The sequence below is a fragment of the Micropterus dolomieu genome, linkage group LG03, assembly GCF_021292245.1.
Source record: "Micropterus dolomieu isolate WLL.071019.BEF.003 ecotype Adirondacks linkage group LG03, ASM2129224v1, whole genome shotgun sequence".
NCBI lineage: Eukaryota > Metazoa > Chordata > Actinopteri > Centrarchiformes > Centrarchidae > Micropterus > Micropterus dolomieu.
Window position 1 is genome coordinate 10,841,435 of NC_060152.1, and position 18,356 is coordinate 10,859,790.

Below are 18,356 nucleotides of genomic sequence, written 5' to 3' on the forward strand. Positions count from 1 at the left end.
GGTCCAGCGCATTTTCCCTCCAGACTAGAGTTAATTAACAACCATCTTGCTTGATTCCCCATGAGAGAGTAAAACACATAACTGCCCCCTATTACGATTTCCTGATACCTACCACCTTCATACACGTGTTGTTAAGCAGACATGTTGTCTCTGCTACATACCTGTTCCTCTCACTCTTATGCTAATGTAGGTAGCTATCGTCCAGCACTCACGACACTAACTCTTCTTACCTGTATCTGATTGTCATTGCCCTTGTCTGTTTTAGTTAGGTCTTGGAATTTGTGCAATTTTGCATGCTCACCCATTGTTTGGGGGGGGGGTCTTTTTCTAAAGTGTCATGCCAAGTTTATTTACTCTTTTGTTTACTGTGATCTTTCTGCCAAAACAGATCTTTAATTGTCTATCGGTGTCACTTATTCACTCACATACTGTGATGCAGGCACTAGATCTTTAATGAGTCTGTACAGTACAGTAATCAATCCTTGTGTGTAAATTTGCAGCAACCTCCTAATATCTAAAATCCTAACTGTGACAACCCTAGAGGCTATAGTTCTCACCTGTCCTCACATGTCTTCCCTGTAGCATGCCAGAACTTTTTGTGAGAAGATCGAAGCTTCAAGGAGAAATGTGTGACACTCTCCTTTTCCAACCCCCCCACCCCACCCCCCCTTTACCTCATTCCATCTGGCCTATTGCCACCGAGGTGGGTGGCATGTTCAAACCGCTCTAATTCAGAGAGTGACATAAATGCCTCAGCCACATCACATCCGAAGGGCCAATTCGACCTTCAGAACATGTCAGACGGCTGTCTTGAAGAGAGTGTAAATCAGGCCTGCTGTTTTTATAAACTTAAAATATTGTATGTTTGTGTAAGGACAATGTAATAATATTTCATTGGCTTTAGTCATGATCACTACAACTCACTCACAAAAATGCCAATTGGTACAGCTTGTTAGGACAGCTAACAAGGCTCACCATTTCAACTGACTATGTACCACACACACACACACACACACACACACACACACACACAAACACACACACACTAGACATTGTTTGTTGCGTGTTGTAATGGTACAGGCCTTTGTGATATAGTGTTTGCACATTTGGCAGAAATTGTTTCTACAACTCGGACACAAACAGTAGTATTCATGAATAGTGTGCCAACATCAGATTTCAGAGCACACTTTACACAGTACATTCTTGATAATGTAGGAATGGTTCAAAACAGTCACATCATGAGTGGAAGGAGACAAACTGCATTTTCTCTCAGCCAAGGTGAAACCTTTTGCCTCCAATGTAGCTCACAATAATGATGCAGTAATTACATTTTCATTGATGATACATCATTACAAATGGATGGTTACACATTATTAGGGCTGCACCTAATCTAATGATTATTTGTTCGATTAGTCAGTTAATCTAATGACTATGGTAAAGTTGATTTTCTTATTAGCCTACTCGATTAATATAAATCGATATTGATAAAATCAATATTAAATATTTTATCCAATCCTCATTCTGAAAAAGACACATAAAGCAAATTAGAATAATGATAATAGTAGCATATTTTAAAATTATAAAACGGCCGAAAACTAGATGATGCATGGTGTAACAATACGTTACCATAACGGCAGCTGTGCAGAAATTATTTTTAACATCGGGGAGATGAAGATGTGAAGTGTTGGTAATCCTAATATATCATGCTTGTGTGGGGACAAAAAGTAAACAGGATCCGCGGTGCTGCCGTCTTGACAAAGTACTCCGGGATCATTTTGCTTCAAGTTTTCGTGGATAGCAGTTGCACTGCTGTGATAAGCCGTTTCCAATTTGCAGAGCTTACAGAGCACCACATACTCTCAAACTTTAGAAGGTCGTAGGCGAGGTTTTTTAGCTGCAGCTTTTTCCAAAGATAGTGAAGACATAACCGGCCCTACTCTGCCTCAGATTGGCTAATACTTGTTGCCTTCGTTGGTTGGGTTGGTTAAGTTTAGGCAAGAGGAGTGAAATTGGTTATTGTAAGAATATCAGAGTAAGCCAATAAGAGGCAGAGTAGGGCCATCCTAGGGAAAAAAACACATCGCCTCCACCGGAATCTGTGCTTAGTTGGATGTAGCACTTCATGGCTTGGTAACTGTACCCCTTTACTGGATGCTGACACAACTCAGCTTGTCTCACTGGAGTGGCTTAGTGAGACTACGTCAGTAGGTTAGAAGACACAAGACACACAACTAAATAAACTGTAGATAGTAGTGGGCAAACTTGCCAGCACCTCACTGGTTTTAGTGCGCTGCACTGTAAACACTAGCACCAGTCTTTAATCCTGGCAGGTTTCTTTTACTACGATGCAGAACCCTCAAGAAAGTCCTGAATGCACACTGATTGTCAACCATGCTCCTAAGCAGAAGGAGGAGAGAAACCAGCAGAGTTTAAGAGAGACTCCTCACCCACTGCAAAGTGCAGGCCAGGCAATGGCACAATATCACAAAGGGATTATGTTTTTTGACATTTGAAGGTGGTCAGCCGCAGCCACAATGGCAGGCTAATCTGACTTTGGACTTTGGGCCTCTGCATTGTAGTGCCTTTAAAATTTTGATTGGAGAAGGGTGCTTTCATGCTGTGGGTGGATGAATAGGGCACGGGAGATCTACAGTCACACTATCCCTCACCCAACACAGTAAAGCTCAAGGGAGATGATCACTGCAAAGTAGGACCACACCTGCCAGAAGTTAAGCTTGAAATTATTTTCAAATGCTGTCAGGACGCTTAGCACTGAGGAGCGTAAAGCAATGGAGACCTAGCCTGTGAAAGTGAAAATCTGTGGACGACATGGGCACTGAACAGAAGTTGTCATCCATTTTGCTAATGAAAAGTGGATGAGGAAAGAGGTTTAGCTCTGCCCTTTTATATGAATAGCCCCCCATAGCCATCATTCTGATTGCTCTGTGGGTATATGCAAATATACTGGGCAGTTACCAAAGATGATGGATCCTAGTTAGAGGGCAAAGCCTGTGTTAAATACAGTGGATCCAGGAGGTTAATGCTTTCATTTTTGCAATAATTGGGGTTATCATAAGAGGAAAAAACAAATGGAATATTTCACATTTTTAAACTACACCCAGGACAAATATAAATACAGATGCTTTTGTTGTTTGAATAAATTGTAGCATCTCTGCACACCCTTAAGCTGCCATTTTCCACAGGCTTGTTTGTGTATACTGAGGCACTGTCTGACTCTCATGTTAGATTAAACAAGAGCCGATTACACTAGTTGTGCTTTCAAAAGGTTACAGTACGTGCTTTCTGGAAAATAGGTTATGAATACTGGGAATTTATAAAGCTGACAACAACACTGCTTTGATGTGTCTATCATGACTTGGTTTGCTTTGTATGTGGATATGATTGATTTGCTGGGTAAATATCTCCTAAATGACTACACGGTCTTCACTCCACTCCCATTGTCATGTTCGCTGCTCAATCAGTATGCTCTTATATCAATAACACTTAAATCAAATAGCAACATGCAAAAGGTGTCCCGTCACCTCTTTGATGAAACTCATGAAGCGTCCTCCAAATCTCCACGGTTTGTGGCGGTGGCACTGCAGCGAGTTTACCGTCATCTGTGGAGCGTGCTGGTATGAGACGGACACAATGTGGACTGCATCATAGGTCAGAGCTGCATCTGTCTGGAATAAGGGGTGAACATTATTTCAGCTGATGCCTGTGCAAAGACATAAATAGTTTAGTCACCACTTATCTAATCTCAAAACTGATATGGAATGATCTAAAGGAATTCTGAAAAAGGCTTTTCTTCTCATATTATCCCTTTGACACTCATAACTTTAGTATTTAATGTGATTTCCTCACATTTTTAACCTTTGAGGTACTTCTAATCAATTATATACTATGTAACCTTACTATGAGCTCCCATTTTAGATAAAATCACATACATAATTGAGGATTTTAAATGATGTATGATATATCCTTTGCTGACATATATCTTCAGCAGCTATAGACATCAGTAATCTGGATTTAGTTGCTGTATACTGTAGACAGTGTAGGTTACAATCCTCTGTGTTTGAACCTTGTGGTCAACCTATACTTTTGTATTTAGATAACAGGCCATTAAAAAGTTTATTGTAAAATAATGAAAACTAATAATGAAACAAAATATTAAAGCACATTTGCTACATTATTTGTTCACATTCGATTGATTTAATATTCAATTTATAAAATCAAAACAATGATAATTCCACATTACTATCCTTCGTACAGACTGCTATGAAGGTGATGGGGAGGACTGGAAAGCTCTCCCTTCAGTCCATCTATGAGCAGTCTGTACTCAGGCAGGCGCGGAGAGTTCTGCTGGATCCGTCCCAAATCCTTCAAACAGAATACGAGCTCTTGCCTGTAGCAGAATTTACAGAATCCCAAAAACCAAATTGAACCATTTTAAATACTCTTTCGTACCCACCTCCATCAAAATTTTAAATCAAAATTTTAATTAGATCTGTACGCTGAGGCCTGGGAAGTGTGTAATAACTTAGTGTTTGGCTTGTTGTTTTTGTATTTTATTTTATTTTATTTTTTGTTTTAATCTTTTATTGGATGTGTCATGAGTGTGTATGTAGCCTACGTGTACGTCTTCAGCTGTTATTTGTATTTTACATGTATTTATTGTCTGTAAGGGCAGGTACTACTATGCATTATGCACTCTTGAGTCCATGACAAATTTCCCCTCGGGGACAATAAAGTATATTCTATTCTATTCTATTATTGGGATTTGCACATTAGTAAACATATGACCAAAGGAATAGATTCAAGTAAATGAGCTCCCTTTAATTTGCTAGGTAAATAATGTCAATACATTAGTCAACAATTAGCTATTCATTTCTGGCAGTATGTCACAAATGGGTCCCATTTTTGGCACAGGTTTATCATTAACACCTGAACTATAATCAGCATTTATACTATTTACTGACAACATTACTATACTTTCAAAATCTGTAACTTTCTGAATTATCCTGCAGAACAGCCTGAACAGCCTGAAGGTGTAGATTCAACAAGGACCGGAATTTTGCTCTATTTTATGCATTGGGCCATTGGAGTCAGCCAAAGTCCCTATCATTTTCCTAGAAACATAATGAGTCAGTGGTGCATTATCCATTAGAAACTATCTATTTGAAAAAGAATGGCTGTAAAGGGATGCACCTGGTCAGAAACAATGTTTAGGGAGACTGGCACGTTCATAGGTTAATTGGTGTGAAATGCCCTAATGAATTTTCTCTCAAGCCTTTTTATTACCTCCATCTGTACTGTTAAAGACACAAACCTTGTGGATTTATATTATTCTTGCTAATATCTGACCCTGCCATCAACATGCCAAAACAAAACCAGGAATCTTTCTGACGAGGTGGCATTTTTCCCCCTCTCCAGCCATTCAGGTTCAGGGATTAGTTCACTACAACTTCAGCTTTTTGCTTGGTTAATGGTACTGAAATCTGTATGCTTTCAATACTAGCCAGGTTGTTCTTTCTGAGAAGCCTACTATATCTAAATGGGTTTTATTTGCATGCTTTCCATACCTATGTGTAACTAATTGACTCATTTTTGTCTGATTTGGTCACAAGAACCATGAGTAAATAGGAGAAACTAAGGTGAACAAAATCACAGGACAAAAATTTTTTAGAAGTAGCTGGAACTACTCAGTATGGCACCCATGATCATACCACTTTTAAAACGACTTAAAATATGCATCTTTCCCATTCAACATTTAGTCGAGCTGTAGCAGAACACTCAAATCTGTTGACATACTTCATACAGTATTTCTGTTGTATTCATACATGAGCCACAGCCTGAAAGAGTCACCTGTACCTATAAAAGTGGTTACTGTATATAGTGATAATTGCTGAGGTAAAAGAGTTTGTTATGGGTTACTGTTTGGGTTAAAACCATTTAAATGGAACAACACAGAAGTAATAAAACATACCGTCATGATGCCCTCCAGCAGGCCTGAATCAGGTTTAGGTGGTATCTGCCTTTCCATTGACCATTTCTCCACAATGGATGCAACCAGGGGATTATCTACGTTGAGGATGCGGAAGCCAGTCATGTTGACACCACAGAAGCGATAGGGCTCCAGGTCAATGGCCATCAGGTCCTTTTGAGAGACAACGGTAATGAAGGATGGATTCTCATTTAGTCTGCCAGCATTGGACATCTTTGTTTTAAGTATTTACCCAGGATGCTTTCTCCTCACATGAAAAGAGAATGGTGCACCAGCTGATTAAGGAGATACTATATTATGTAATCTTTTTTAGGGTGACTCTTACCATCTGTCTAGGGACTGCAGATGAAAAATAGCCTTTAGGCTAATTCTGGCATATTGACAGAAATGTTTATGAATATGCACTGTCCCTGTAATAAATAAATAGAAAATTAAGACGAAATAGAGTGAAAGGATGGTGAAATACAAACATTTTCAATGTCAAATCAGGAGATTTTAGCATAATGTGATTCAGTGTCTGTGTAGTAAATGAAATCTAAAACGTCTGTGGTGGTAGAGTCACATTTCTGCTGAAAATCCTTTTAGAATTGACAAATTGCTTTTGCACCTATTTAATGATTAATTATACTGCACAAACTACAAGCTAGTGATATATTTTGCCTTTCTTAATCATGCTCATGTGAAATAATCTTTATGGGTGCATGCTTTTTATTTGAGAGCATTGTAATTATTGTTTGTGGCTCAGAAAAATTAAAGAACAAGAAAAAAACAAACACCAATTCTGTTGGTTCATATTAATAATTCAACACTTGCATTCCCTTGGCAACTTCTAAGCAAAAAGCAATTCAATTTGAGCCGCTGTAATTTCTGGGGCATCCATTGTAGCTGAAGTGTGAAGTCACATGTTGACGCATGTCGTGTCGGAATTGGCCAGCGGGCTTGGAAAAGACATTTGGATGAACATAGATATTTCATTAGCACCCTGTGGGGTTAGTACTGGATGAACGAGAGCGTGTAAGACACTTACTGAAGAACAGTCCCTGCCAGTCACGGAAATATTTCTCCTCTTTTTTTTTCTCTCTCACTAGAATGCAGTACAGTACTCTCTTTTATGAACAGAGATCAAAGTAAATCACTGTTGTTCTATATGACATTCAAAATTGCAGAGAAAAGTAGATCAGGTTACAAGTTTATTAGCTTTGAAGCTAAGAATACAAACTAACTGGGACAGAATTGTTTGTAAAAATATAATTCATCTTTTGTGACATTCTCATTTCTATTGGGGGCATTTTGGGATGTCGGCAACTTGTTCCAATCATAAGTTCACTTTTTGCAGTGCTGCCTTGATTTTGTAACACAAAATCAACATAATCCTACAACAGCACTCAAATCGTTACCCGGAGAACACGCTGCATGTGTCTGAGTGCATACACAAGTGTTGTGGACGTGGCAAACATAATAAAGTTCTCAGCTTTAGGTTCTTAGAGATAGCTATGGCAAGGCGGGAGCTATGACAGACTCATTTCAAAGGACAAGGAAGTTATTACTCCATACCACTCTGCTGTTGCCGTTTCACGCTCTAATAAGTCGGCATTTCCCTCACCTCAGAAGATAAAACACAGATATCAGTGGATTCCATCGAGAGGAAATTGTATTGCTATGTATACCATGCAAGTATTCATCATTACTGATCAAATCAAGCCGCTAGGTATAATCTTCTTAATGGTGTGTCTATCAATATGACAGCACATTGCAGCTTTGGATAGATACCACACTCTGATTCTATAAAGATAGCTAGCCGTCATGTGAAAAATATTGTTGTTGCAGAAAATCAAGTCAAATAAAAGTATTGAAATTAATTTCCTAGTGAATATTTTTTCCATCTGCTAAACGTAAACACACTAGTACACTGGCAATAAAAAGGAGACTGGAGAAAAAAAAGAGTTTTGATTTCCTTATTAAACCAATAGACATGCTACACAAACATGACGCCTGGCAGAACAATGTCATTGCCACGCTGTCAAGTGTGAAAGATGACACACATCATGCCTGGACCTCTGTGTCATATATTATCACAACAGACTGGCCGAGTCCGCGGAGACGGGGAGTGTGTGTGCTCGAGAGAGAGAGGCAAAAACAGAGACAATAACAGAGAGTGAAAGGAAAAGCCCAGATCATGCTGGTATTCATTCCCATTCAATGTGTTTGTAGCCAGCGTCTCAGTGAAGAGCAGCAACGGCTCCCTGCTGTGTCTGCTTCTATTAGTCAGACAGGATCATTTCATCAGAGTGGGAACTTAAAATGCTCAAGATGAGAATGAAACAGTAGCACACCCCGGTTACATTAAACCTATGTAATACTGGACAAAATCCTAAGTCATTTTTAATTTTAAAAGATTTTTTGTTATGATCAACAAATCTCATGAAAAGAGCTAAACCAACAACATGTTAGACTCTAATGCTTCCAGATTGTGGTGCTGTTGAATTGCATTGCATTATACGGAGAGGTGTTTCTGTTATTTAGCCTGCTCTCATTGACATAAATTGGTTGGACAACATAATAGAAAGACCTGTCAGTATAACACAATACAGTGCAACAGGACCACAAACTGCAGCCTCCAAAAAATGCAAGTCATTTCCTTAAAAAAGCTGGGCACTGTAGCTCATAATGTTAAACAGGATTTGTTGGGGACTATTTTCAGCTGCTGATTTGGTGCACGGGCGAGTACAGCATCAGGACAGTGTATCTGCAATCAACTCAAGATAAATAATACAGCGCCTGTGTTCATCGTAATGAAAGGACATGTCACCCAGTGAATAGTTTTCACTTGTTTTTGGACAATGGAAGGCTATTGGCTACACAGAAAATACTTGTTACTGGGATCAATTCATTGCTTTTCATTGGATTTGCTGACTAGAGAACAATATTGAATATCAACGCACTTGAAATGGTGAAAATGGTCCCAATAATGATCTACAACCACATAAATTACAGGCATACATTATATACATAGTCACATGATATTGACTTCAGAGATGATTAGTCTTTTTTTTTGTTTGTTTTTACACTTCATTATTGAAATCATTATTGAAAATACACGCCTATATCACTCATGTTTTTATTGACGTAATCAAACCTTTAGTAGAGTCGGAAATCAATAACTTAGATTTATCTGTTGATCTAGTCTTTTTATTAAAAGCCTTGTAAATGAATTTAGGAGTTATATTGGGTGCAATGAATGTGTTTTAATTTAGTTTGCTGGTGGAGTTTTTTTTACATTTTGATAATTTTCATTTTAAAAATGTATGGCATTAAATTGAATTATATATAATGGAAGAGCTCAAAAAACATTTTAGTCATTTTCAAACTCAAAGTCACATTTCATTTTTAAAAAGGCAAGTCATTCAGTTTTGAATCTCAAGCTGTTGTTTTTTAAGCTGCCAACTCAAAGACTTGTGTTGACTTTACTATAAAGTAGAGTGTTTACTACGGCACACTGAAGACTCCATTATGCCTCCAGCTTGTCAAACAAAATTGATATTATGGACTGGATCCAAGCCCCATTGGCAATTAGCCACTATTCATCAAAAGCTCAAGCAGTGGGGAGATGAGAACAAACGAGACTCTATTTGCATTAACAAGCGTGGTACATTACCAGAGTGGTGAAGATATAGTGGTAATACTCAGTCATCATCCCCATGGTCTGGGCCTGGAAGGATACCGAGACGGAGGATGGGAAAGCAAGGTGTGGATGAATAGAGACAGCATAGAGAAATTGGTCACTTAGTCATGTCAGAGCATTGTAGAATCAACAGCACAGTCAGAACAACTAATGCTAAAGAGATGCACAAAAATACTTTAATCAATAAAGGGAAAAAATAGCCAGGTTTTCATGAGCATATTGACTAACACATTGTTCATTTTGTGGGCAAGTTTTCTGGTATCGTATCGCTGGGAAAAGAGCCTTCAATCAAAAGAGCTCGGTAATCTTTGCCTCATATCCGAACACTCCATCACCACCCCTTGTTTCACTCAATCTACAATGAAAGGCACCATATTCCCATGGCGACTGTGCTTCCCATTTAATTGTACCATCTGTTGTGAAAAAAAGCCAAGGTTATGTAAATAAGATGCTGTGCTTATGTGGAAGCAAATTCACTTCTCCATTTACAGACAATAAGCCAAATACATGACATTGAAAGTTTTTGTCATGTTTTGTATTGTGAGCATGAGTTGTCATTAATTAAAGTAATGTTTCCACTGCTGCAGGATGAATTGTCAGTATGATATGACAACATAATCTGCATTTTTATTCCTCATCAACCTCTTATTTTAGTACACCTCCACGAGCCCCCTGACCCCATCAATCCAGTAGCACAATCACAGCACAAAATAAAAAATAAAAAGGACAACAGAAAGCACAGAGTTATTTTAAAAGACACCAGGGACATGCTTCCCATTTTCTCCTGTCCAGTCTGTGAGGGAATATAACCTGACAGAGGCATGTTAAATGCAGGTGAATGTATTGTTGACAATCATGGCATGATAAATTAAACATTCCAAGGGCATAATGCAGTACTTCAGACATAATATTTAAACCCCGTTGAAAATAGCCACCTCAGATACTCCTTTATACACATGCACCCGCAATTCCCTGCTTCTGATTTCTACTTATTGTCTTGAATAGGACATTTTGTCACTGCTGCCTGCAAATCAAAACATAGCTGACATTCATTACAGTTTTGCCTTTAGTAAGACATTAGTCATTTTAGATTACCATCACACATAATTTTATTGAAAGATCATACTTTGTGTGCTGCACACAACCATTTTATTTTTTATCTATATTATATTTTATTATTTAAGCAAAAACACCTATAGTTCTGTTTCCAGCCTCTCAAATATCAATATTTGCTGTGTTTTATGTCATGTAAACTAAATATTTTGAGGTTTTAGAAGACAAGCAATTTGAATATGTCAACTGTGACATTTGGAACTTGCGATGGGGGTTTTTCACTATTTTCTGACATTTTAAAGAACAAACTATTAATGGATTTATTGAGACAATAATTATCAGATTTACCAGTAATGAAAATATAACTTAGTTGCAGTATATTGAATGACATTGATAGACATTTTTACAAATTAACTCAGCACAAAGCTTTTCTGGAAGACAGCAAAGCACAATGTGTGTCCCAAAAAATAACCAATAATCAATAAAAAGCTTATTATACAGTACTGAGCAACATCAGCTTTCATAGATGTACATTTGGGCTCTATTGTAACTAATCAATGATGCACAAAAGGCAGTCAAACTAGCACGATGCTGGTGCACGATTGTTGGTAATTTTGTAACCACATACAGTGGGTGTGGTATTCTTGGCATCACTCATAGCCAATCTCCTGCTTTCCCTTACTTCAAAAGCTGTGGTGTTTGGTCATGTTAAGGGAACTGATGGGTCTGATGCATTTTTACCTCAAAATCTTCTTTCATGTATTCTCTAAAGAGAACAGTGATTCCTTGGTGCGAGAATTGCAGACTGGCCACGAGCGGATATATGTCACTTTAGATGACTAGATAACTTGGGAGGTCTGAGTTATTTAAATGACTTAGGAGGAGATGATGCATTTGGTAAACACGTTAACAGAAGCTGACAGCAAGCTGAATGGAGGGGGGGGATCCACCAGCCTGTTCTTGACATGTACAGAGCATTAGACCACCTACACAATCTCTACTCTGTGCATCATACTGTTCTTTGTTGACTGACATTCACTTATATATTATAAAACACATGCATGTACAGTTTTGCTAATGAGACATTTTGGACCGTACTGTTTGTGAGATGTATCTTAATGTCAAACTAGCCAACATTTCATCTTTGAAAAATGTTCTAAATCTTTTGAGCAAGTACTTAACAGACAGACCCCAGATACAACAGAATCACAGTCTACAATACAAAGCTAGTCGCAACAGGTGCAAAAATGAAAAACTGTGAATCACAGCTCGACATCCAACTATGGCACGTTTCTCTGCTTGAGTTCATAAGAAGAAGTAAAGTGGAGAAGAAGTTCTCCACAAGTTCACAAATATCTATTGGTCAATTTAAGTTTTCATATCTACTGTTGGACACTAGTTGTCTCACTATCTTAAGGTGTTTTGAGTGGACAGGTGGCACAAATGGAAATCCCATAGAGGAATCAGCTTTTGCCAGTTAAGGCTGGGCAATAAAACAATAATGATAACAAATGATCAATATATAGTCAACAAATGTTTGATTTAATTCATTTGAATCACTAACAGAGTTGCACTTAATTTTTCTACTTAAATATTTATTTTGGTTGAGGAAATGGAACTGAAAAAAGATTTACTAATCATATTTGTTAAAAAATAAAGTTTATCAGAATCATTTTGAATGTTCCACCTGAGATTTGAGAAGTTTGGCAACAAGTGTTGTCACGTCTTGACCATAAAGACAAGTTTAACCACACAATTAACCATCTGATTCCTTCAACTTTTCACCTAGAAGCAAAAATCAGCCTTTAAACTTAAAAGAAATAATGATTTGACATTTATCGTGATAATTGTCGATATCGAAATGAATTAAATGTTTTTATCGTGATAACATTTTTGGCGATATCGCCCAGCGCTGTTGCCAGTGACAGCTGTGTGGAAGATGGCCACATGCTTACATTCGTCCGGCCATGCTAACATCTGACATTAGGAGAGTCTATGCCACACTCTGAAGAACTCTCACGAACCTGTTTGAGAATCTGTGCAGCCATTTGGTGACTGCAGTCAAATATGATGCGGAACTCCCGGCTTCTCTTCATTTCTTTGAGAAGGGGTCTCGTGTCCTGCGTGTCAAGAGGAAGTTGCCGGATCTTTAGCCTGATGTTGTACCTAGACGGGGCCATTATAAGCTCCTGTAGTCTTATAAGACCTTAAGAAAAGAAACAGCCCAGTTGAAGTCCAACAGAATCACACAGATAATGCAGTCACAATGAGGAAGATAGTTATTATATATATTAATTGTTTTTAGGGGAACAATGTACTTGGCATGTGCACTGTGTTTGTGAGAATATAATAACATTATATAGTAGTATAAAATTCTGTTCACCTGTGCTGTCATCATAAACGACAGTGGCTGTTTTCCATTTGAGAAACTGCACCAGGTCCAGGATAGCGTAGCTTAGTGAAGAATAATCAGGGTATAGATTGGCATAAAAGCTGTCCCTGTTGTCCATGGGGTGATGTTTCCACCGAACCTGGATGTGTGGCACTTCCAGTGCATTGCAGATGGACTGCACAGCATTTGACGATGAACTATGCGAGGGCCCAAATATTGCAACCACACCTAAAGACAGCTGGTCACAAGCTAGAGAAGAGCAAGAAAAGAAATCTTAAGAATAGAAACTGTGTAGCCTCTTTAGTCACAGTTCATTTAGTAGGGATTCCCAAATACCCACGGTAACATTATTATTGTCAAACTAATAGATGCTGTTTGTTGACTGACCAGATTCTTGTCTTCACTGTAATCACAATCCTTCTCTAAACACAGAACAAGTCACTCACCTTTTCTTGATGCCTCAAAACTGTCGTAGATATTAATCCTCTGTATGTCATATGTTAATGTTGTGTTTGGCAACAAAGTCCTGTTTCTGTTAATGTTATTGACAGCAAATTTAAAGGCAAGCTCCTCTGCGCTAACAAGTGAAACAGGTCCATCTGTTTGTTCGAAAATCCCACCTGAAAAACAAAAGAGAAAGAGACATAAGGCCCATGGCAGTTGGTCTCAAACATTATCACAAGCAAAAGGAGAAAGATAGGTATTCCAGGCAGGGCTAAATGGAGAAAGAATATTGAGCAGTGAGGAGAGCAGTGTACATTACACAAGGTATTACATTTGCTCAGCAAACACAGAGCAACCCTCTCCCTTTTCAGGGAATGCTGAAAAAAACAAAATCATCTTTGAAGTCTAAAGCCATAATGGATTTAAGGAATGTGTGTGTCTGTCCGTTCCATCAGCAGCAGAATATCTCAAGCTCTTGTGTCTCCATTAAGATGTCCTTTTTATTTCACCAGAATACCACATTGGTGGAGCAGATAACTGGACTTGGGCACTCTTCAAATCTCATAAAGCACTCACAAAATTCAAAGGAAAGTATTTTTCTATTTTTTAGATAGGCTGGACTACTGCTCAAAACTTACAAAACATGTCTATATGCTACATCAAAGTAGAATATTGCTTCAGATGTTGGTGTGTATCAGGCCAGTAGTGGTGCACTACATCATGCGGTGTAGAGAAAATCTTTAATAGTTTGCCAGATAAATGGGGTTTTCCATGATATATTGGGCCTTCAGGACAAACAATACATGTTAAACAACAAAAATACTACATTTGAAGTTTAACGTATGTCACTTAAAAGGGAACTCCACAGGTTTTTATAAGGATATGTTTACTTGTCATTGAGACCATTATGCAACCTGTGAAAACAACTGTATGATGTATTCCGTAGCTCTAAAGGGAGCTTTAAATAACCCTGATGATGTTGCGATGATGGCCTGAAATTTGCAACAGTATAACATAAAGCCTGAGTTAAAAACTGGGGGCATAAAGCTTGAAAGATATGGACATTAAACCGGCAGAGGGATTAACAAAATGATGCTATTACTATGCTATACTATGGACTAAAAGTCAGTATATCTTCTGGCCTCTGTTGCTTCAATTTTGACTTTTTTTTATCTATCTCTTGCGATGTCTCTTGTCATAGAAGTGTGATGCTACTTCACTGTAGTATCCCTTTAAATGTGATGAATGTATATTGAGTCGGACACCCAGCCAAAAAAGTTGCATGGTGTGAGTAAGTGCGTCTGAGGCACTAACCCATGTGTGCAGGTTTATAAATCCAATTCACCACCCTGCCAAGCCAGTGCCTATCCCTGTACATGTGTGCATGTGCATCCATATCTTCATTGCCTTTATTTAAAATGAGATTACACTTAATTATGTTGCATTGCAACAGTGTGTGTAGTTTTAGCAATATAACGTTAAGTACAAAAATCCAGGTATTTTTTTTGTTTCCTTTTAACGCAGAAAGTCAGAGTATTTTCTTTGGCAATATTTCACTGTCATGTTCTCGGTATTTAACATTAAAATAGTCTAAGTTCCACAATTTGTGTGTAATTGGTAAAGCAACAAACATAGCATGTACTGTCAAATGTAAGACAACAAAGTCTCTCTGTGGCTCAGCTGCAGAAGACAGTTTAGACAGCTTCTTTAAAGATGCCTTTAGGAACATCAGCTTATGGAGAGACTGACTCCTCCACCTCCACTCTCATCATATTATCCATTTCAATAACAAAGCAATATGTCTCAGCCATCTTCCGTCAATTCAAAGATGAAAACCTCACTGTCATCAAAAGTTACAAATGTCTTTACTTAGGCTGAACTTTTATGGCCCTTTAAACCTCCTCTTTCTGCATTGAGATCGGAACATTTGTAAATGCTAAATCACTGTAGTAGATATCTTTAAAGTCATTTATGCTGCCTGTTAATGCATGGTAAAGCTGATTTTCGGTCAGATCTCTCTCTTTCCAATCTCTATGTAGCCTCCAATTCTATCAGGGAAACTAAAATAATTTTAATAATTTTTGGTTGGATTTGCTGTGTTTCAGAGCATTTGAAAGCGACTAATTATTTTATTCCCTATGCTACCATTACACTTGAGTATGTTTTCAAATATATCTGTATTCAAACAATGCACCTTGTTGGTGCAATTGCATACATTTGTTGGTCTAATTCCAGGCATTCTTGTCTTGACACTAAACAATCCTTTATAAATCACCTGCTTTTCAGGTTTATTGTCTTATTTTGGTGATTATTTTCATGATCTATTCATTTTATTTGCATTTTCCAAGATGACATCTTCAAACTGCTTGTTTTGTCCTCCTAACTCTCTAAAACCCAAAGATATCCAACTTACAGTGACATACAAAAGCAGCAGATTTTCATATTTAGTGTAGTTTGCCATTTCCACTTGATAGTTAACATAAATCATTGAAATACTTAAATAATCTTTAAAACATTTTGAATTAGGTGCACTTTACCACCCAGGGTATTATCCAAATGGCTACTGGATTTGTATGCTAACTATTTGCTTATTATATAATAAAAGGCACAGAAAATCAATCAAATATGGTTTAATTTAATTTTACCCAACTGGATTTAAAGAGCACCAAGTCATTTATTTTGTTTTAGTGTTTTTGGTGTTATTTGTGTTTTGGATGTTGCACTCCCATATCCTAGCACACAAATACTGCCTGCCAGCCCGGTTCTGTTTCACTAATCCTAGAGAAAACCCAGTTGCAAAGAGCTGAGCTTCGAAATAGCACCTGTGACCTGCTGATGCCCCTGAACAGACCCCCAGTGCCTGGATCACAGAATCATATATCTGTGTTGCTGTGGGTAGAGTGGCAATTCTGGAAGCCAAGCTCATCTCACTATTTATGACTCAAAGCCTCCCTGGATTGTGAGGGGATGTGAGGCATAAACCGCTCGGTGGAATGCGTCACATAAAATAAATGAATCCTTCCATTTCATGGGGAAATCTCATTAGAGTACATTAAGTAATTGCTGGAGTATATAGTAATTTGACTGTTAAGAGGATAAAATGTGCATTTCTCAGAAGCACTTTAACAAATTTAATAAACAGGGGGAAACCTGCTCCTTGGGAGGAAAATCCTGCAGCTAATTTGCTTTGTCGTTTTCAGAATTCCACCATGAACACACTAGCAAGGCTTAATGTACGAGCTCCCGCAACTCCATCACATAAGGAATAGGTAGGTCTTTTTAGCATCACACAAAATTTACTCTAATGATGTCTAGATTGGAAAATTATGGAACATGTTCACAAAGTTCCCATTTAAACAACTACCCTGAATGTGCGTTATTGCAGTGGGAGCGTGTAAATTGAGATGCATGAATTTCAGACTTGTTCTTGTGAATATCAGTCAAAAGGCTTTAAATTAGCATGAATCCAACAGACAAGAACACAAAGGCCTTTAATTAGTCTCTAAGGTCCTACCACAATATATAAATCAGCCACTAATTGCAGCTGTTTCCATAATTTGTCCTTTGAGGACTTTGTGGATCAGCTGCATTCCAAAGCCACAGACCGATGGATGTGACGAGAGAACGATTCAGATTCTACTCCATCCCAACTTAACATAAATATTAACAGAGACAGTAGGGATAACTAGTAATGGTATAGGGTAAAATATAATGAAATGTAAATTATTATGCTACAACAGTGATTCTGTGTGGTCGCGAGAATGCTGCTCAGAATCAGGCCCCGATCAGCCAGAAAGCGCTTTGCAGGTTTGAAAAGGTGAACACAGCAATGCCTTTTTGGTTTGAATTTAGAGAAGAGCAAAATGCTGCGCTTTTTTAATTTTGCTAGGCAACCACCGAATCAGCTGTCCTGTCAGTCTAATCAAAGATTATAACGCCAGCGATCTGTAATCTTTGGTTTGCTAAGTAATAACGGTCATATTAGCAGAAACTTGATCACAACTCACAGGTCTGTATCTTTTGTTGCTAAAAATATCTGTTTTAAAAGAATGGACAAACGTAGGGCACCTGCTCTGGCACTGTCTGAGTGTGTGAGGTGTACAAACACGCAGGAGACAGGGAAACTGAGGTCCATGTGGGCACATGAGACCCTCAGAAAGGGGAGACACCACTGGTAGTAGCCTACCAGCTGGTCCAGGAGCTTCGTCTTAAGGATGGTCCGTTTAAGGCTTATTTTAGGATGAGTCGGGGATAGACTGTTGCAGTCTTCTGTAGCTGATAAACTTTATTCCAGTGGTGTTACAATGGTGCCAATATGTTCTGCAACATATGTTAAGCTTCCTAGCTTTGCAGATCTATTTCAACAAAGAAAAAGTACAAAGCCAGGGTAGTTAACCTGGCAACTACAATGTAATAGCTTATCGAGTACTATGTACAGTATACAATATTATAATATTAGAAATTGATATTGGAACAAAAAAACAGTTCACCTAACAAATGTGACCAAAGTGCTGATTACAAGTGCAAAAGTTGGATTATTTAAGATGACAAATTATACATTAATATGCATGTAAATGAAAGCCTTTGGTTATCTGTGGCGTGAATGAAAATCAAGCCAATTTTTTTTTTCTTAAACAGAAGCTGTGAGTGCAGAAGGGTCTGCAAGGCCTAAAGGAATGGACATGCTGTGCCGAGTCAAAATCAGAGGTTTCACGTTTCAGCCGTACATGCCCTTGCAAAAATCTATGTTGTAGCATGAAAGTTTGTTGTACATGTTA

At 38.1% G+C, this 18,356-nt stretch overlaps 1 protein-coding gene across 2 annotated transcripts in view; it reads right to left on the reverse strand.

Annotated features, from left to right (window-relative positions):
• grik3 (glutamate ionotropic receptor kainate type subunit 3) overlaps positions 1-18,356 on the reverse strand; it is a 95,880-nt gene that overhangs the window by 32,902 nt on the left and 44,622 nt on the right. Inside the window, exons 2-7 of one of the 2 annotated variants that reach the window (XM_046044260.1) lie at positions 13,581-13,754; positions 13,126-13,383; positions 12,767-12,948; positions 9,663-9,716; positions 5,990-6,160; positions 3,543-3,686 (exon numbers count right to left, since the gene is read on the reverse strand). In XM_046044260.1, coding sequence (XP_045900216.1) covers positions 3,543-3,686; positions 5,990-6,160; positions 9,663-9,716; positions 12,767-12,948; positions 13,126-13,383; positions 13,581-13,754 — 983 coding nt within the window. The remainder of the gene's footprint in view (positions 1-3,542; positions 3,687-5,989; positions 6,161-9,662; positions 9,717-12,766; positions 12,949-13,125; positions 13,384-13,580; positions 13,755-18,356) is intronic. The other variant, XM_046044261.1, reaches the window with a different exon arrangement.